The sequence below is a fragment of the Rhinolophus ferrumequinum genome, chromosome 16 (genome assembly GCF_004115265.2).
Source record: "Rhinolophus ferrumequinum isolate MPI-CBG mRhiFer1 chromosome 16, mRhiFer1_v1.p, whole genome shotgun sequence".
NCBI lineage: Eukaryota > Metazoa > Chordata > Mammalia > Chiroptera > Rhinolophidae > Rhinolophus > Rhinolophus ferrumequinum.
The window spans coordinates 47,535,307-47,556,851 of NC_046299.1; the positions used below are offsets into that span (position 1 = coordinate 47,535,307).

At 34.5% G+C, this 21,545-nt stretch overlaps 1 protein-coding gene across 3 annotated transcripts in view; it reads left to right on the forward strand.

The window, feature by feature from the left end:
* The window catches only part of VPS26A (VPS26 retromer complex component A), a 28,288-nt gene extending 7,315 nt beyond the window's left edge, over positions 1-20,973 (forward strand). For all 3 annotated transcript variants that reach the window (XM_033130971.1, XM_033130968.1, XM_033130972.1), the window contains exons 3-9: positions 7,739-7,814; positions 8,806-8,962; positions 9,554-9,718; positions 11,766-11,872; positions 14,934-15,002; positions 17,073-17,215; positions 19,260-20,973. In XM_033130971.1, coding sequence (XP_032986862.1) covers positions 7,739-7,814; positions 8,806-8,962; positions 9,554-9,718; positions 11,766-11,872; positions 14,934-15,002; positions 17,073-17,215; positions 19,260-19,373 — 831 coding nt within the window. In that variant the 3' untranslated portion in view covers positions 19,374-20,973. The remainder of the gene's footprint in view (positions 1-7,738; positions 7,815-8,805; positions 8,963-9,553; positions 9,719-11,765; positions 11,873-14,933; positions 15,003-17,072; positions 17,216-19,259) is intronic.
* The last annotated feature ends 572 nt before the right edge of the window (positions 20,974-21,545 follow it).

Sequence of the window (21,545 nt, forward strand, 5' to 3'; positions counted from 1 at the left end):
TTTTCACCTTCCACCTCCCCCCACTCCAATTCAAGCTGTTGTTTCTCAGTTTAGTTGTGTAGGACACAGCTCCCTGGCCCATGCTGGTATTATGAGCCTTGCGCTCCCCTTGGTTGTCAGTCGGCCCCTCACGTTGGCTGCTGGCTGCTCATGGCAGCACTCGGTAGAGCATGGCACCTCACGCCAACCTCCGGCTGCTCACAGCAGCCCACCTTCAGGGAGAGCTGTTCACAATCTTAGCTGTAGAGGGTGCAGCTCACTGGCCCATGTGGGAATTGAACTTGCGACCTCGTTTTTAGGAGCACGGTGCTCCAACCACCTGAGATACTGGGCTGGCCCCCTGTTTTTTTAAGGCAGTTTTAGGTTTACATCAAAATTGAGGAGTTACAGAGATTTCTCATGTACCCTGTGCCCCCACACTTAGACACCCTTTCCTGTCATCAACATCACTCCCCCAAATGGTACATTTCTCACCAATGACGAACCTAATTGACACATCATAATCACCCAAAGTCCATCGTGTACCCAAGGATTCACTCTTGGTGTTGCATTTTCTGTGGGTTGGACAAATGTATGATGACATGAGGTGTGATAAAAAATATATGGTGAATGTTTACATTTAAAAATTTTTCTTATAGTAAAAGACACATTGCCATTAATCCCCCTCAAAATACTTTCTCTTGCTTCGAACACACTTATCCCATCGTTCTTGCCTCTTTCTGAAGCAGTTCTGAAAGTCCTCTTTTGTGAGTGTCTTTAGTTGTGCTATCGTGGCTGCCTTGATGTCCTGAATCATTTTGACTTTGGGGAAGAGCCAGAAATCACACGGTGCCAAATCGGGTGAATAAGGTGGATGGGGACACACCGTAATGTTTTTATTTGATAGAAATTGCCGTGTACCAGAAGCAATGTGTGACGTTATTGTGGAGCGTTATTGTGTGGAGCGTTATTGTGATGGAGGGTGATTTACTGCACACTTTAAAACACACCTTCTCTCAACTGTAGCTCACACCCGACTGACTGCACCGAACAAATTGAAACTTACCACACACTGTTACTAAGGTTCAACGCTCCACATTGAAGATCGCTGTCTTTCCGTTGGATGGCACTTGGCAGCAGCATTCACTGTATTTTGTGATCACAATGGAAAAGCCCTGTGTCACACATCATTTCAGGTTTGACAGCAATTTCTGTCAAATAAAAACATTACGGTGTGTCCTCATCCACCTTATTCACTGGAGCTGGTACTGTGCGACTTCTGGCTGTTCCCCAAAATGACCATGAAAGGTAAACATTTTGAATCGTTTCAGGACATCGAGGCAGCCACAACAGTACAATTAAAGACACTCACAAAAAAAAAAAGACCTTCCAGAACTGCTTCAGAAAGTGGCAAGAATGATGGGATAAATGTGTTCAAAGCTAGGGGGAGTAATTTGAGGGGGATTAATGGCAATGTGTCTTTTACTGTAATAAATTTTATTTAAACATTCACCATATTGTTTGATCACATCTCATATATCCATCATTATATCATATAGAATCTTTTCATTGACCTAAAAATCCTCTTTGTTCATCTCCACCGTCCCCAAAACTATTAATCTTTTTATTGTCACCATAGGTTTGCCTTTTTCAGAATGTCATATAGTGAGGAATTGTACTGTATGTAGCCTTTTTACATTGGCTTCTTTCACTTAATAATAAGCATTTAAGGTTCCTCTACGACTTTTCATGACTTGATAACTGGTATCTTTTTAATGCTGAATAATATTCCATTGTTTCCATGTACCAGTTTATTTATCCATTCACCTACTGAAGGACATCTCAGTTCTTGAAAGTCTTTGGCAATTACGAATGAAGCTGCTATAAACATCTGTGTACAGGTTTTTGTATAGACAAGTTTTCAGCTCATTTGATTAAATACTTGTAAGTGCACTTGGTAAGCCTATCTTTAGCTCTGTAAGAAACTGTCTTTTAAAGTAGCACTGCTATTTTGTATTTCCACCAGCGATAAATGAGAGTTCCTGTTGCTGCGCAGTCTTGCTAGCATTTGGTGGTGTCAGTGTTTTGGCTTTTGTCCATTCTAGTAGATATCCAGTGGCATCTCATTGTTTTAATTTGCAACTTCTTAAAGTATGATGTTGAACATCTTTTCATACATTTATTTGCCAAATGTATTTCTTCTTTGGTGAATGCCTGTTCAATAATTTTTTAATTGGATTATTTGTTTTCTTGTTGCGTTTCAAGAGTTCTTTGTATATTTTGATAATAGTCCTTTATTAGCTGTCTTTTGCAAATACTTTTCCTCCCAATCTATGGCTTTTCTTCTCATCTTCTCATTGTCTTGATTGTTACATGGTGTTAATTTCCATTTCCCTGACATCTGATGAGGTTGTGCATCTTTTCATATATTTATTGGCCATTTGTTATCTTTTGTGAAGTGCCTATTCATGTTTATTTTTTTCGGGGGGGGGGCGGTCATTTGACTTTTTTCCTTATTGATGTTGAGGATTTTTTTTGTATGTTCTTGATAAGAGTCTTATATTTCTAAATATAGAGTCCTTCATCTGTGTATACCTATATATTGTGAATACCTCCTCTCACTTTCTGGCTTGACTTTTTACTATCTTAACACGGTGTCTTTTGATGAGCAGTTATTCTTACTTTTAATACATTACAAGTATTTTGTTTCCTTTTTATTAATGCTTTTTGTAGCCTATTGAAGAAATCTTTGCCTACCTTATGGGCATGAAGATACTCTTGTTTTCATTCTCCTATAAAGTTTGTATTTTACATTCAGATCCTCAGTTTGCTTGGAATTGATTTTGTCTATGTGACATAGGAGTCGAGGCTAGTTTCTTTTTTTATTTTTTAACATAATGGATATCTAATTAGCCCACAATATTTATTGAAAAAGCCATTCTTTCCCCCTATTGTATTGCAATCAACTGCTAATCCCATTTGTCATAAAGCAGAGGTCATATGGGTCTATTCCAACCTCTCTCTGTTCTGTTCTATTGATCTATTTGTGACATACACTTTTTCTTTTTTAAAAATAACCTTATTGACTTTAATTTACATACCACAAAATTCACCCTATTGAATTGTACAATTCAGTGATTTTTGCTTTATTTGCAGAGTTGTGCATCCATCACCACTAATTCCATAATATTTTCATCACCCCAGAAAAGCACCATACCATTATCAGTCACTCCCTTGGGGCCATAGATTGGATGTTTGTGTCCTCATAAGATTCATGTATTGAAACCTAATCCTTAGTGTGATGGTATTTGGAGGTGGGGCCTTTGGGAATTGATGAGGTTCTGAGGGCAAATCCCTCGAATAGGATTATTGCCCTTATAAAAGAGGCTCCCAAGAAGTCCTTGCACCTTCTGCCCTGTGAGGACACAGTGAAAAGACTGCTGTGGTATGGACCAGAAATCGAGCTCTCACCAGACAGCAAATCCACTGGTGCCTTAATTTTGAAATTTCCAGCCTCCAGAACTGTGAACAATAAATTCCTGTTGTTTATAAACTACCCAGTCTGTGGTATTTTGTTATAGCAGCTCAAATGGACTAAGACACCCATCAACTACTAATCTACAAATGCTTTCTTGCACTATGGATTGCCTATTCTGGACATTTCGTGTGAATGGAATCATAAAATATGTGGCCTTTTGTGTCTGGCTCCTTTCATTTAGCATGATGTTTTCAAGGTTCATATCTTTAAAAAATCTTTTTTGGTTAAAAAAAATGTATAAAAAATAAAATTAGCCATTTTGACCATTTTTAAGTGTGCAATTCAGTGGCATTAATTACATTCACAATGTTGTGCCAATCATCACCACCGTTTCCTAAATTTGTTCACCCCGAACAGAAACTTGGTACCCGTTAAGCAATAACTACCCATTTCCCTTTTCTCCCAATTTCTAGATACCTCTGGTCTACTTTGTTTTCCTATAAATTTGCCTGTTCTAGATATTTCATATAAGAATGGTCATACAGGATTTGGCCTTTTGTGCCTGCCTTATTTCATTTAGCGTAATGTTTTCAAGGTTCATTCACATTGTAGCATGTATCCAAACATCATTCTTTTTGATGGCTGAATAATATTCCAGTATATGTCCATGTGCTATATGATTATACCACATTTCTTTTATCTACTCATCAGTTGAGGACTTTGGTGTATCCACTTTTGGGCTATTGTGAATAATGCTATACTTGTGTGAACAATTTTTTGTGTGAATATATGTTTTCATTTCTCTTCGTGTCTCTAGACTGGATCATGTTAACTCTGTTTAACTTTTAGAGGAACTGCCAAAGTTTTCCAAGCAGTTATACCATTTTACATTCTCTCCAGCATTGTATGAGGGCTCCAATTTCTTCACATTCTTGGCAATACTTAGGATTGTATTATGACCATCTTATTGGGTGTGAAGTAGTATCTCATTATGGTTTTGATTTGCATTTCACTAATGACTAGTAATATTGAGGATCTTTTCGTGTGCTTATTGCCGTTTGTATATCTTTGGAAAAGAGTCTGTTATTCTCTGACCATTTTTTAAAATTGTGTTTTCTCTATTGTTGAGTTGTAAAAGTTCTTTATATATGCTGGATACAAGTCCTTTATCAGTTATGTTTTGCAAGTATTTTCTCCTGTAATTTGTCTTACTTTCTTGATGGTGTCTTATAGCACTAAAGTTTGAAATTTTGATGAAGTCCAATTTATTTTTTTTCTTTTGTTGCTCATACTTTTGGTGTCATCTAAAATAACCATTGTCCATCCAAGGTAATGAAGATTTACACTTAGGCTTTCTTCTAAGACTTTTGTAATTGTAGCTTGTATATTTAAGTCTTAACCATTTTGAGTTAATATTTGTATATTGTATGAGGTAGGGATCCAACTTCATTCTATTACATATTGATATTTAATTGTTCCAGCACCATTTGTTGAAAAGAGTATTCTTTCCACATTGAATTGTCTTGGGACTATTATAGCACATACTTTTTATAGTTAAAATAATTGCTATCTGTCAAAAGTTTTTGGAGAGTTTCTGAAGCATTCCTTAAGGCAACGGGGAAAATATTTAGATTATCACGAGATTAGTAGGGAACAGCTACTTGCTCAGGTTCTTTTTATCCTCAGTTAGAATATTTACTGCTTTGGTTCATGTGACAAATATTCCTTAAGTCTAGAGCAATTTGAACTATATCCTAAATTATTATGCTTTAAGAATATATTTAACCTAGGTTTCCACTTTTTAAAATACAGCTTGTATAACTATACTTTCTGAATAATTTTGGGAGAGCCTTGCTGACTATGTGTTTAATTATTGAGGTACAGGTTTATTGTTTACTTGTTTAGAATTGTGAAAAATTTGACTAGTAATTTATCTGGCAAGTTGGAGGGGGTCATAAGTTATAATTTTTTAACCAGAATATTCTTTTAGATTGGTCAATGATGAGTAAATTGTCTTGAAATGGTGGTATCAGTGCCAAGCCACCTATAGTGAATTCTACATCTATTACTTGTTGCAAAAGTGAAGAAAGACATATGTTTAGTCTGAGATTATAGGAGTGTATAGTTTAGTTATTTGAGCAAGGAATATTATTGTAGTATTTTTCATCAACATAAATATGGACCATATTCTTCTAGCATCAGTTGGAAACTTATCTTGGATAATCAATGATATCCAGCAACAATCATGTACAGGTACCTTGGTGCCCACTATAAATGGCATTGTAGTACACTTATATATGTTTGTCTTAAACACAATATGGGTGAATTTAACTCTTTAAATAGATCCTGAAGATATCATAATTCGAGACATCTATAGATATTATACGAGTGTGTATGCATGCATATATATACATAGAGAGAAGATGGTAAAGCATATGGGACAAAGTATAAACATATGATGAGTTTGAGTAATGGTTATGTGGGATTTCCTTGTGCTGTTCTTGCAACTTTTCTATAAGTTTGAAATTATAAGAAAAGTTACAAAAATATAACTGAGTTAGTGTTAAAATTCTTTAACCCAGTTCATTGTCATTATTTCATTTATTTTTCCATGTTCCCTTGCAGAATAGCTTTTAAACCAAAATACTTAATTATGCCTTCCAATTCTGGCATCCTTCAGGTTCCAGAATAGCTTGCATTAGGCTTAAAAGCAACTATATTTAATAATAGTGGAAGATTAAGGAAAATTTCATAGTTTAGGCAGTTTGGTGGGAAAATTGAACAGCTTTGCATTTCTATCTCAAAAATGTGGTTTCAAAGGGCTTTTGAAGAACTCTAAATTTTAAAAATATCATGTATAGCTGTGTTCAAACAAAGACATTCTCATAAACTGTTGCATAATAGAATTGTTTAAAGTATACTTTTTTCTATGTGCTTTGTTAGGTGCAAATTAGGGAATAGCTGTAATTACTGCCGGCATATGGAACAGTTGGGAGTTAAACCTGTTTTATTTGTGGTTCAAACCAAAAATTCAGCTTGTTAGTATATGTGAAGCATTTCTAAGTACTACCCTTTTTTTCTTAAAAGAAGTATTTTTCTGACTTTGAAAGTATTACTTGCCTATTATTAAAAAACAAAAAAACCTTGAAAACTATAAAGAAAACAAAATTACCTGTAATCATACATTCCAGAAGTGACTGCTGTTAAGAGTATTTCTTTCATGTGGTTTTAAAAAATATAATTGGCATTACTCTTGTATACAATTTGACCATGCTTCCTTCATGTAACATATCATGCACATCTGCCGACATCATTAAAAATTCTTTGACCGTATTATTTTTAAACTTTAATGATATTCCATCATATGGTGTACCACAATTTTAGTTATTTCTTTTTCTGAGATATTAATATGGAAGGCAAGTAACTCATCCTGGTAACAGATAATGGAAGATAGAGAAGAGTGACTATTTTAATTTATGTAGTTTATAAGCAGAAGTAATTGGAACTCTGTTTTTATTGGTCCTTGATTTCTATTATATTTTGAGAAACATTGTTTGGAAGAAAAGCTTTTAAGAATCACATTACCAATATTTTTATAGTAAAGAATAAACCTGGATGTATGCTTTTTTGTTTAGTTAATCCATAAACATTTGGCACTTTAGTATTAATATGTCAAATTAAAAACTTATAAAATTAAGATTTTCATTTGGCAGATAATGAATTTAGGGAATTTGAAGGTATATATTTTACTTCATAAGTATGTAAGATAAATCATACTCAAAAATGAAATCTTTAGACATTCTGTTTTAGGATTAAGAAGACGACCCTGGGCAATAAGCATTGGTTTTATGGTTAGGAATTACAACAATATAGTCTTGATTACAAAAAGCTGAAAGTGATCCTTCAGGTCAGTTCGTGGAATTAGTGATTGCCTGACATTAAAATACTGTTGTCGTAGAATTGTTTAACCATTTGACCAAAAGACATATTTGAATAGTGGAAAGTTTTCCGCCTTTTTTTTTTGATTGAGTCTTTATAGTTTTCTAGCTATAAAGAAGGATTCTTTCCTAACAGAGCAGATGCTTTAAGTGATAGGTTCGTTAGTGATCGTATGTAAGTTATACCTTCTCTGGTGCTGTAAAGTCATCATGATCTGGGTATGAGATGTCTCAAATTTCAGAAATGAATACCTGAAATACTTACAATTGCATTCGTCTGGAAGGAATCACTAGTAGGCCCACTCAAAGGATTAACATCTCTTACAATTTCATGTTTTGGCAGGTAAACCTAGCCTTTAAGCAACCTGGAAAGAGGCTAGAGCACCAAGGAATTAGAATTGAATTTGTAGGTCAAATTGGTGAGTTTTAAAATAGTATTACTTTTTTTCTTTGATAACTGAGTTTGAAGAGGGTTGTATTTGGCACTTAAATAATTGAATTTGGAGCTTAGCTTTGTGGAAAGAATTGATTTTGCATAATAAAAGGATTTATTTTATAAACATTAAATCATGTTTCATTTAATTGTGTTAAATGATATTTGACTCATCCTGCCTTTATTAAAATTAATTACTAAAAATGAAAGGAGTTATGTAAGCTACCAGCCTTGAAAAATAATTCTTGTAAATTAGTCGACTCACTGAAATTTCCATCTGCCTACATTTTTTCACCAGCTTTAGTCACAATTATGTGTCACCTTCATTCATCACCTTCTAATTACCCATGCCATTTGTCTTCCTAAACTAGTGTGTATCCTAAGCCAGACTCACCTGTCAACAGAAAATTCTATGTGAAAAGGAAATGTGTAACTTCTTGACTTAGATAAACTTTTGTACATTTCCATACGTGTATTTCCAGAGACTTTCTTGATTTAGCAGGAGTTTAACTGCATAAATCTTTTAGTACTGCAGATTCAGAAAAGAGAAAACAGGTCTTTATAATACTGTAACATAGTTAGGTTTTAAATCTAGTTTTCTTAAGTTTTACCGTATGCTTTTAAAGTATCAAAATTGGAGTGGGTGGATATTTATTTACATATCTGTTCTAGATGAGATTATACACGAGGGGCAAATTATAGTAATTAACTGGTAGTTGTTTTAGTCTTTTGTGTATTATAGTTTTATCAAGGAAATATATTCGCCAAACTAAAGCAAAACAAAATGCTTTTTGCCTTGAAGGGAGGAAGTTCAGATAATTGCTGGAAATGTGTTTTTTAAAACAACTTCATATTGGGCAAACCCTAACTACATTAAAGGAATGAATTCATTTTTAATTGCTTTGGAAGTAGAAGATTGGGTTTTAATGAGATGACATTAAATATAATTGGTTTTTTTGCTTTTTAAAATTTCTTAGAACTTTTCAATGACAAGAGTAATACTCACGAATTTGTAAACCTAGTGAAAGAACTAGCCTTACCTGGAGAACTGACCCAGAGCAGAAGTTATGATTTTGAATTTATGCAAGTTGAAAAGCCATATGAATCTTACATCGGTGCCAATGTCCGCTTGAGGTATGAATTAGGTATACTAGACACTGTAGACATAGTCAAAACCAGAAAGTAATACAGTTACCACTGAATGTCTTATTAGAACTTCTAATTATAATTCTGGACTGGAAGACTTAAAATTTTTTAAAATTCTGTCAAATCTTTTGTTTTGTCTAACTAATGATCTGAGGTAATAAGAGCTTTCTATCATTCTAGATTTAGAGAACCGTATGATGAGAAGTTTTAGTCATACACTTCCTTTGTATGAATTGTCCCTTAGGTGCTCATTTGTTGTGTAAATGGAATTACCATCTAAATCCATTAGTTTCCCAACAAGTTTCATGTAGTATACAGTTAAGGAGTGATCTAGAGAGGTTTCTTACAGTAGGCTTGATGGTAGCACACCAAATGTATCTAAAAGTTACACTATTTTTTAAATTGAACGTTTTTTTCCATGGTGGGGGCATTTATTTAAAAATTAGAACTCCTTCGTGAAGTAAGTTGATCCCAAAGGAGTTCTAGGAGGAGAAAGCAGAGTTGTAGTTAATGTTTGCTTTTTTAAACACCGTGATTTATCATAGGAGATTTAACTTGACCTCTCCATTAACTTTGTAGGTATTTTCTTAAAGTGACAATAGTAAGAAGACTGACAGACTTGGTAAAAGAATATGATCTTATTGTTCACCAGCTTGCCACCTATCCTGATGTTAACAACTCTATTAAGATGGAAGTGGGCATTGAGGATTGTCTACATATAGAATTTGAATATAATAAGTCAAAGTAAGTATCTTTCACAAACAACTTAAATGTTCAGGGATAACTAAGAAGCTTCTCAGGTCTTTGTAAATTGGTCAAAGAGAGGATAGAATTGACATTAATCTGATGTTAACAGACCAACAGAATCTCTGAGCTAAAAGGAGCTTTAGGTGTTTGGTCTGGCTTCTGATTCATTGCAGGTGTCTTTCATATTCTATTCCTGGTAAGTCTCCACGTGGCCATTTTCTGTAGAGAATCTTACCATCTCAGAGGCAGCTAATCCCTTATGTCTGTAAAAATTGATATTACTAGCCTGACATCACTTTAACTTGGTTATCATTTTAAAACTAAATGAAAATACTTTTTATCTGACTACATAAACAATAAATACATTTTCATTACTGAAAATTTTGACAATGTAGAAAAGTCAAAGGAAGCAAACATCTCACATATTTTCACCTTTGCCATTTAAGCACAATTATTATTCTCTTACATATCTTTCCATGAGGGAGGGGAAGGAAAGTATATATGTTTGTATATGTTATATTTTTACAGAAATGGGCCCTTTTGTTTATTGTTTAATGCCTTTTTAAACTTTATTATGGAAAATTTCAAATATGTACCAAAGTATATGAATAGTTTATAATGAATCCTCAGGTACTGATTGCCCAGCTCCAACTGTTGTCAACTCATGGTCAGATTTGTTTTGTCTGTATTGAGCCCTGCATTCCAGCAGCAAATTTCAGGCATAAAATTTCATTCATAAAAACTATGTATCATTTTTAACATAACCACAATACTGTTATATCTAAAAATATTAATTCCTTAATGTCTTCACATATCCAGTGTTCACATTTCCCTAATTGTTTCATAAATGTCTTTTTTTGTTTCTCCACATGGTTTGTTCAAATCAGTTTCAAACAAGTATTGTCCAAATCTAGTCCATCCAGACACATCACATTTGGTTGTTTGACTCTTAAATCTAATTTATAGGTTTTCTCCCTATTTTTTTCGTTAAAGCGTATTTGTTGAAGAAATGGATGTATACTCTTTTATCCCCTTCCTGTGCACTCTTCTGTTACATGATTTTTATTAGTTGTCACTCCCAGTTTTTATCACTGAAAATATGATATACATGCCTTCAGAGTCTTATATTATTGGTAAAATTATCAGATAGTTTAGGACCTAAAAACTTGTCACTGGAAGCCTCCCTTTAGACTGACATAATTGCATTAATCAACTCTTGGGATATTATTTTGAGATCCAAACCTGGGAGAAGCTTAAGAAAGTCCTCTGGGTGTTGTGGGAATTTCCAGGTTTATTAACTCTTCATTTCAAGGTCCCTGGGATAAGGTCTTTGATTAGTACATAATATAGCAACAAACTTATCTAGGGGGTCTCTCTTTGAGGCCTGGTGATTTGTTAGGTGCACTAGTCTAGCACTTGGAGTAATAATGACACTAAACTCTTGTGTAGAGTTTTTAATGTTCAAAAACATCTTCATAACACCCAATGAATATTTCTTTTTTGTTTGTTTGTTTCTTGTTTGTTTTTCAAATGAGTATTTCAAGCATAGAAATCTTAATTTTCCATGCTTAAGTTCTTTGGAATTTAAGTTAACCTCTGAGTAAGGACCAACAATTAATCAGGCGAATTCTTCCTTCTGAGGTATAGTGATGGTCAAGTAAAAGTTTAATTCCTTATTTTATAGTACAGTCGTGTGCTACGTAGTGACGTTTCCATCAACGACAGATTGCACCTACAACAGTGGTATACCATATAGCCTAGGTGTGTAGTAGGCTGTCATCCAGGTTATGTAAGTGCGCGTGCGCTATGATACACAATGGCGAAATCACGGTACATTTCTCAGAACTATCCCCATCATTAAGCAGTGCGTACCGTAAAATGATTAAGACTTTTTTGGAGGACCATTTAACAATATGAATACTCAAAATGGTATTCTTAAATAGTTACTAATCTAAAAATGTGTATTAAACTCTTTTAGGACATGTTTCACTCTTTTTGTTTGTTTTTTAAATTTTAGTAAGTGAGATATATTATTTCCCCAAAGGTATCATTTAAAGGATGTGATTGTTGGAAAAATTTACTTCTTATTAGTAAGAATAAAGATCCAACATATGGAGTTACAACTGATCAAAAAAGAGATCACAGGAATTGGTAAGTTGAAACAGCATATGAATTAAAAGTCCTGTTTTAGTTGAAATTTTAAAATCTTAAAATATTATTTAAACATAAATGTCTACATTGGATACTAACTTTGATACTTAATATTGCTGGCAGTAAGTTATTCATTTATGCTTTTTTAAATTAATTTTTGAATATGGTAATTCCTCTTAGCCGTGGGGGATACATTTTAGGACCCCCAGTAGATGCCTAAAACTGCAGATAGTACTGAACACTATATATATTATTTTTTCCCTATACATACATACATACCTATGATAAAGTTTAATTTATAAGTTAGGCACAGTAAGAGATTAACAAGAACAATAATAAAATCAACAATTAGAACAGTATACTGTAATAAAAGTTATGTGGTCTCTCTCTCTCTCTCTCTGTCTCCCAAAATATCTTACTGAGGTGTACTCACCCTTCTTGTGATGATGTGAGATGATACAGTGCCTACATGATGAAATGATGTGAGGTGAATGACATAGGCATTGTGACGTAGCATTAGGTTACTGTAAGAGTAGGCATACCGTGACAGTTGATCTGATAACTGAGATGGCTACTTAAGTAACTGATGGGCAGGTAGTTTATAGAGTGTGGATACACTGGACCAAAGAATGAGTCACATCCCAGGCAGGATGGAGCGGGATGGTGTGATATTTCATCATGCTACTCACAAAAGCGAGCAATCTAAAACTTATGAATAGTTTATTTCTGGAATTTTCCATTTAATATTTTTGGACCGTGGTTGACCTCAGGTAACTGAAACCACGGATAAGGGGGGAACTACTGTAGGTAATAAATTCACATGGTTCAAAAATAAAGTGTAAGGGGCCGGCCCGGTGGCCCAGGCGGTTAGAGCTCCATGCTCCTAACTCTGAAGGCTGCCGGTTCATTCCCACATGGGCCAGTGGGCTCTCAACCACAAGGTTGCCAGTTCAATCCCTCGAGTCCCGCAAGGGATGGTGGGCAGCGCCCCCTGCAACTAAGATTGAACACAGCACCTTGAGCTGAGCTGCCACTGAGCTCACGGATGGCTCAGTTGGTTGGAGCACGTCCTCTCAACCATAAGGTTGCCGGTTCGACTCCCGCAAGGGATGGTGGGCTGCGCCCCCTGCAACTAGCAACGGCAACTGGACCTGGAGCTGAGCTCTACCCTCCGCAACTAAAACTGAAAGGACAACAACTTGAAGCCGAACGGCACCCTCCACAACTAAGATTGAAAGGACAACAACTTGACTTGGAAAAAAAAAGTCCTGGAAGTACACACTGTTCCCCAATAAAGTCCTGTTCCCCTTCCCCAATAAAAATATTAAAAAAAAAAAATAAATAAAATAAGTGAATCTGTTTTTAAAAAAAATAAAGTGTAAGACCACACAGTAAAAAGTGTCCTATTTTTGTACTCCAGGTATTATCTACTCACAGGTAATAGGTTTATAAGTTTTAAAATCCTTCTAGAGACTTATGCATATACAAGCCAAGTACCTCTATGTTATGCCCTTCCCCCCTTTTTAGTTAAATGGTTACATAAACTACATATTTTGCTTTTTCGCTTAACAATATATCTTAGAGATCTTTTCATATCAACATGTAAGAAAGAGCACTTCCTCATCTTTTTTTATAGTATTCCATTCCAAGGGTGTGCTAGAATTGAACCAATCTGCTGTTGGTGGACAGACAGGTTTCCAGATTTTTGCTATTATGAACAGTGCTTCAGTTAATGACATCATTTTGCCTTAGGGGTGTGTGTTTGTAGAACTGCTATTTCAAAGGGTATATTCATTTGTCATTTTGATACGTGTTATCAGTTTGTCCTCTTTAGGGGTTGTAATAATTTGTATCTGCCAGCAGTGAATGTAGGAGAGTGCCTCTTTTTCCTCTGTTCTCACCAGCACAATGTTATAAAACTTTTAGCTGATTTGATGGGTGGAAGTTCCTTATTGTAGTTTTAATTTAGTTTTCTTATTCTGAGTGAGGGTGAGCATCTTTTCATGTGGTGTAAAAGCCATTTCTGTAAACTGCCTATTTCATACCTTTTGCCCCATCCATATTGGATTACTAGTCTTTTCTTATTTGTAGAAACTATATATATATATATGTTACAGAATTCAATCCCTTTTACTGTTAAGAGCAGCAAAACTTTTCCCACAAAAAAAAGTGTGTCTTGCTATGGTGGGTTATACCATGTAGAAGTTCTTGATGTTTATGTACTAGTATATAGATTTAGTTTATCCTCTTTAGCTTTTGTAGGTTTTTTGCTGAAAATCATTTTAGGCAACACTTTTTAAGAATTTGTAATTGATAGTCATAAATTTCTGTTTTTCTTAGTCTCCATCTTTTACCTTCTAATAAAAGTCTAAGTGATTTAAAAACATTAAAATAAAACCAGATTCCCATTTATTGTTTAAAAAGAAAATGTTTATTTAAACATTTTTTGTGAGTATAAAGATTATGTTCAAGTTTAGAAATTTTTAAATAAAAAATAATCTGTACTCGTCATCCAGAACAGACGTGTATTTTACATCATTGGGATCATTATTGTATGTTTTGGTATATTTTTTTCACTTACCATAATAGTGACTTTTTAAAAATGTCTGGGTTCCAATAATTCTTTGAGGTCGAATTCCCAAATTTCAAAGAACTATATGTAAATCAGATATTCAGTTTCATATTTTGTTTGTGTTAAAATTAACTAACTCTGAGAGAATACAGTTTGGGTGTTGGAGAGAAAACTAGCATGTCAGTGGTTAGTTCTGATGTGTATTACTAGTTTCTATTTTAACAGATACTGGAAATGACAAGGAACTCGGAAGAAGATTCTTTCTTGCACTGTATATTACCTTTGGGAGGAAGGGAGTGAAACATTCAGTTTGAGTGTTCAGTATGTTAAGTGTAGATCAAGAAATAGAAAAGCATTATCAACATTTTCACAAAATGGGAAGATAAATTAGTACTAAAATAATGTAGTAGGAAAATAGGAAGAAGGTATAAGACTGGAAATTATATTCTGGAAATATTTAAATTAATATCGTTTACATTGTTGCACTAGGACCCAGTACCACAACGGAAACAGAAACAATCGCTAAATATGAAATAATGGATGGTGCACCAGTAAAAGGTAACACACTTTTCATTTACTACTTTTGTGGTATAGGTAGTGCAAACAGCAAGTATTCATGGCAGTTTAGTTTGAAAGTATTTATTCAGTATAGGAATATTTGTGAATTTTTACAATAATGGTTTTTAAGATCATCTTTGCATAGATACTGAGAAGACTATAATAGTACTAGTCTGAAGTAAGGTTTAATTTTTTTACTCAGTTTAAATTTAGAATTTAGAAGACACGTATATCTCTTTCCTAGTTCTGAATTTGTAATACTTTGTCTTCTGTTATAATAGTTCATCTCTGTAAATCTTTTTTATTCTCGATGAACATGAAGTACAGTATAGCTGAGCATTAATTCCTGTAGGATTCAAGAAAATAAGCAGTTCCATTACTAGATAATTTTCATTGTCTAAGATAATAAAGCCAGTATTTATCATTTTAAATTTATGTCTTTGGCTTTTTTTTACTCTGTTAGTAATTACTTCAAAAAGTAGCTACCATTTATTGAGTGCCAACTCTAGAGGAGGCATTGTACTCTCTCAAGTACTCTAAAGTTCCCTACCACCCTTTGAGTTAGGTGTTGGCATTCCTTATTTTACAGATGAAAACAAGATGCAAAGAAGTTTTAAAAACCTGTTAAAGGTGATATAGTGTAGGGAGGCAGAACTTTACTTCCGCGCATCATGGATTTTCTGCTGGGACCGCATAACAAAAAGATTAATAAGAGAAAAGATTTATTTAATGCATGCAGTGTACATCACGCAGGAGAAACCTCAACAAAAAAAATAACTCAAAGCAGTGGCTTAAAACTTTAGCTTATATAGCATCTTTAAAAGAACCATAAATTTGGAGAGAAATGGCTGGACAAAGAAAAGTAGTTCTAGATTTCCAAGAGTGGCAAACTGTGGGAAGGTAAGTACATGGGAGGAAACTAATGGAGTAAAGGTTCATTTGCAGATTCCTCTGGTTCCATCCCTGAGCTGATGAGTCTGTCTCCAGTAAAAGGAGAGTTTATGTCCTGCGTTTAGGCAGAAAAGGGGGAGCCTTTTCTGTTTTTGCTGCTGCTTGATTGCCTTCAGCTCAAAATAATTTGTACAAAGAAGCATATTTTGCGGTGACGTATTCTACTTTCCTTAATAGCTAATCATAGCAGAGTTGAAGTTTGAACTTAGGCCTTTCTGATTCCAAGACCCACGTGTGTACTCTCATGTTATGCAACAATTACTTTGTAAAATTCCAGCAGCCACAAATTTTTATGTAAATTGATGGGTTGTATATCTTTCAGGAAATAAATACACACAAGAAAAGTATTACACAAAAAGATTCCAAACAGAAGATGCAAATAGTTACCCTTAGGAAAAGAGAAGCCATGAAAATCTATATAGCAATCTTTGGTGATGGAGGAATGTCATCATTCTGAACATGCTAGTTTCTTTGGATGAATTAGTAATAAGTATTCAAGCATTTACACACATGATTAGAAATTATGGTAAACTTCATGAAAGCAGAAAATAACAACTATTAAAACAACATCTGTCTGCTGGCATGTAGTATTTTTACATGTAGTATTAACCTGTGTAGCCCTTACAAATTCTCTACAAGATGGATATTATTGGTATTCCCCAGATGAGGGACTTAAAGCAGAATGGTTAAGTGACTTACTCAAGGTCACACAGCCAGTAAATTATATAGAGTTGGGATTAAAATCCAGGCATTCTGGCTCTAGAGCCGTGGATCTCATTTAGGAGCAATTTTCCCCACACTCCTCACCCCCAGGACATTTGGCAATGCCTGGAGACATTTTTGGTTGTCACACTTGGGGAATGTTACTGGCATCTAGTGGGTAGAGGCCAGGGATGCTGCTAAACCTCCTACAGGGCACAGCACCTTACTCACAACAACGAATTAGCAAAGCTTAAAATGTTAATAGTGCCAAGGCAGAGAAACCCTGGTTTCCAGCTTTTGTTATGCTGCTGTCTCATGAGGACCTGGAGCATTCATATCTTCTCCATCATGTTCTAGGTGTTATGTGACTTTATTTAATAATCTTTTAGAACTAAATGGAAATTGCTTTTCTTTCAGGTGAATCAATTCCAATAAGACTATTTTTAGCGGGATATGACCCCACTCCAACAATGAGAGATGTGAACAAAAAATTTTCAGTAAGGTACTTTTTGAATCTAGTCCTTGTTGATGAGGAAGACAGAAGGTACTTCAAGCAGCAGGTATGGTGCCACCCAGGCTCGTATCCTGTTCAATGGCAGTTCTAAAAACACCTGAAAAGACTCGTTTTTCTAAACTTTATTGTACTGAGCAAGGGGGTTACTAAGTAAGTGAAAACACTGAGTATAAGAAAGTACGTAGGCATGAATGGGATTGTGTTGTGATAGATCTCTTCTCAAGCATTCTGTAGGATCCAAAATGGGCTATAATTTAGAAAGGTTTTTTTTTTTTTTTTTTTTTTTAAATAATACCTGCTGTTTGTTTTTAAAAAAAGGGGGTGGGGGTGGCCGGTTAGCTCAGTTGGTTAGAGCGTGGTGCTGATAACACCAAATTTGCTGGTTCAATCCCAGCATGGGCCACTGAGCTGCGTCCTCCTTAAAAAAAAAAAAAGATTTAAAAAAAATCAGGAAATACAGTACAGAATGAAGTAAGGGGCAACAAAAATTTCATCATCATGATGCGTTTTCCAGACCTATTGGTGTGTGTTTAGATCATATAAGGCATGTTGTTCTTTAATTTGCTTTTTTACTCAAATGTCTTAAATATCTTGCCTGTATCAACAAATACAGATTTCCGGTATCCCTTTTTATGACTCATTAAATTTGGTGGATTCTGGGGTTTCCATTTTTTCCTTATTAAACAATTCTGTTACAAATGTCCATGAGATGACCCAAATCCAATACGTTTTATATAAAATGTTTATCATAAAACTTGTTCTCATTTCAAAATCAAAGTCATGGTGAATTTTGAATGAAGATTGATTAGAATAGTTTGTGTTCTGAATCAGATTAATAAATATTTGAATGTCAATTGAGTGTTCAAAACTAATTAGAAATTATTCTGTGCTGAGTGCTGTGAAGAATACAAAAACTACCTTTTATAAACAGGGTTTGTCCTCAAGGGTCTCACATTGCAGATATGTGGAAAAATAAAAATTATTTAAGTTAATTAAGAAAAAAACTTAATAGTTCTAATACTTTAGAAGAGAAAAAACTTAATTCCACTAATGCTGCCACCATAAGGCTGTGTAATTAAACATAGGTAATTATAAGTTCAAAATAGATTATATGAAATTTACAATTTCCAAATCAATTACATATTGTGGCCCTATTGAGTAAGTATATCACTTCCCATGGACATTCATTTAGATGTTTAAATTCTGATACCTTGGTTAAAAAAAAACACAACAGCCTGTCATGACTGAAGCAAATAATTTGCAAGTAATTTTAGGAATTTGGAAGAGATCTCAGGATGGATTGGTTAGAGTCAGATTTAGATTGGCTGAGGAACAGAGTTGGAGGATATATTGGGGAAGATGTAGGGCAAGTTTATTTGGAGTGCGTTGGAGGCAGTGAGTAACTCAGTTTGGCGGGTCTAGGGAGGGAAGAGAGTGAGGTTGGTACATTGGAAAAAGGTTGTGGAGGGCCTTGCGTGCCTGGCTGGAGATTGGTCCTGGAGGCACTGAGAACTACTGAAGAGCAATGCAGGCAGTGTTGTAGACTAACCCATGAAGGGAAGGGTGGATAAAGAGGCCTCAGGCAATCCGAGGCAATCCACTACCAGGATGGTATTTTAGTATCTACGATTGAAGTGACAAGGGCGTGAACATGAATGAGGGCAGTGGAATAGCAAACCAAATGATAGATTGTAAGAATTCTTTACTGATGCTAATAATTAGTTGGAAACTCATATTAAATGAGCCTTCCTAGATTAACACATATTTTAACAAAGGTTCTTACTATTAAAAAAACCAAAGAATTCTTTAAGTCAATAATACCTAGAACTTTGTGCCAGATTGGATTGGTGGTGGTGGTGTGCATGGGTCCTGATTGGGGGAGGCAGATTGGCAGAAAGGGCATTTCAGGATTAGAATCAGAAGAAAGTGGGTCCATCAGGAAAGAGGAGGGCTTTAGTAGGGAAGACTTTAATTTTGTTTTTGTTAAAATTGAAGTGGCGTTATTTTCATGTTGAAAATTTAAGGCATAATATGAGAACATTGATTTGTTAACATTGTGCTTTTTTTTTTTTTTTTTTTTTTTTACTTAGGAAATCATTTTATGGAGGAAAGCTCCTGAAAAACTGAGGAAACAGAGAACAAACTTTCACCAGCGATTTGAATCACCAGAATCACAGGCATCTGCTGAACAGCCTGAAATGTGAAGTGAATGGGAAAAAAAAAAAAAGAAAAACAAAGCCCTCCTATATCCACTGAGATTAAGTTTGGCAGGATAAAGATGGTTGCAGTATGTATGGGGGGGAGGAAAGGCCAAAAGTCCATTTATAATAGTCTTCCTTTATCTTACAGTGCTGCATTTATTTTATGATATAACTAAATGTTCTTCGTGTATATACATTAAAAAATGTGCTTTCTTTGAAACACTGGGACTTTCTTAAGTTGCCTTTTTTTTTTAACTGCACACTTTGATGATAAGCACTCATATGCGTCAGTATAAACATTAAAGATTTTCGTGAGTAGGCTGGTATTTGTAATTTTGCTTTCTTTCTGCATAAGTTGATTATAAATCCTTTTCTCCTTTTTCATGCTAATGATTACCTCTTATTCTCTACTTGCAAAAAATGAAATATTTTGTGTTCAAATAAAAGTAGAAAACCTGAATGGCCCTTACATACTGCAGAGATTTAAAACATGGCATCTCAATATTTTTTCGTGCTACATTTATGGTTTTACATATGTATGTGAGAAATGTATATGGAATGTTTCACTGTAGGTGCATCTGAGTCTACCATTCCATGGGTTCCTGAATTTTATTCTCTTTGACGTCTTCTGTGGTAAGAATATTACATGTTTTCCACAGGAGATTATGTGGCATGTCATTGTAGCTTTCCCCCCCCAATGTTAAGTAACCATTTTGCTACTACCCATCAGGTTCTACTGTGTGTTTCCTGCAATGTGGAGTTGACTCTGTATTGTTGGCATTTTAGAATTTTTAAAAACTATATAATTTTTCCATTAACACTTTGAAATTTTTTTAAGGAATCTTTTTACCACATACATACAAATACAATTTTCTTGACTTCATAAATATTTTCTTCCCTTTTCAGGGGAGAATTTGAGGATGGGTGGATTCAGTTAGACCTGTTAAGCATGTAGTTATCCAGATCTGGACACTTTTTATGTTTGTTAAATTGGAACTTTGGCTAGTTCAAACTCAGTTTTAAACGTCACCCGTTCTGCTTAAAAATTTGTAACACTAAATTCAAGTCATTTGTTCAAAGTCTGTAAAAAAGAAGGCTGCAGTCATCTGTTCATATGCATGAGGTCTGATCTCAAATACACTAAATGTGGGGTGTAGGAACTAAAACGACGAAGCCTGTTGTGTGAAACTACTTTCACTTATGGTTCATTGGTTTTTGTACCAGTATTTTTTATACACTTCAGTGCAAGTCTCGTCAGTTAACCTTACTTTATGAGTAAGCTAAGTAACCCAAATTACATTTCTTTAAACTTGTTTTACTACTGTGGCACTTTGATAAAATGGTCAGTAACCAACTTTACTGGCTAAAGGTTCCATGTACCATGTGCTGGAGCATCTATTTTACATGTGGATATCTGTAAATGGTAATGTTTTCCTTCATGTAAGTGCCTGTTCAGAATTTCAGAATTTTAAAATGTCAAATATTTTCATGGTCACTTGCATGTAGTAATCTAGAAAATATTCAAAGAAAATTTGAAAACCAATTGTATTTAACCAGCCTCAAATTGTGCAACCATGATGTATAATAAAGAATTTGAAACAGATAGAGCTTGCTATTTGAATGATTAAAATAGTTCTATTTTCAAATCTCTTCTCATTGTCAGATTTATCATTGAGGCCAGAATTGCTCAGTAGTTCAGGAAAGCTATAATTGTGGTGATTAGAAGTTTTTATAAATGTCAGTTTCAATTTTAAAGAGCTATGTAATGCTTTTAATTAGGTGGCTTAAAACACTTGTCATAAATAGGATGCTTATTCACTTTGCTTGAGACTTTGTTGCATAACCAGTTTGAGAAATAAAAATTTGAATTCAGTATTTGGTGAACTGAGTAAAAAGTTGGCCAGGTAATCTGAAGTAAACTGGAAAAGAAATTTGTGTCTTTAATAGTGTACAATATCTAATCCAGTGGTTCTGAACCCTGGCTGCATATTTAAATCACTTCAGGAGTTTTTTAAAATAACTATGCCAAGTCCTACCCAGACAAATAAAATCAGAATTTCTGGGACCCGGACATAAGCATTAAAACTACCTAGAGTTGAGAACTACTGTCCAAACAATTTAAATAGTTGTTTTTCTCACTAGTGAAGAATTTTTGTTGTCTTGAATTGTTGGGGA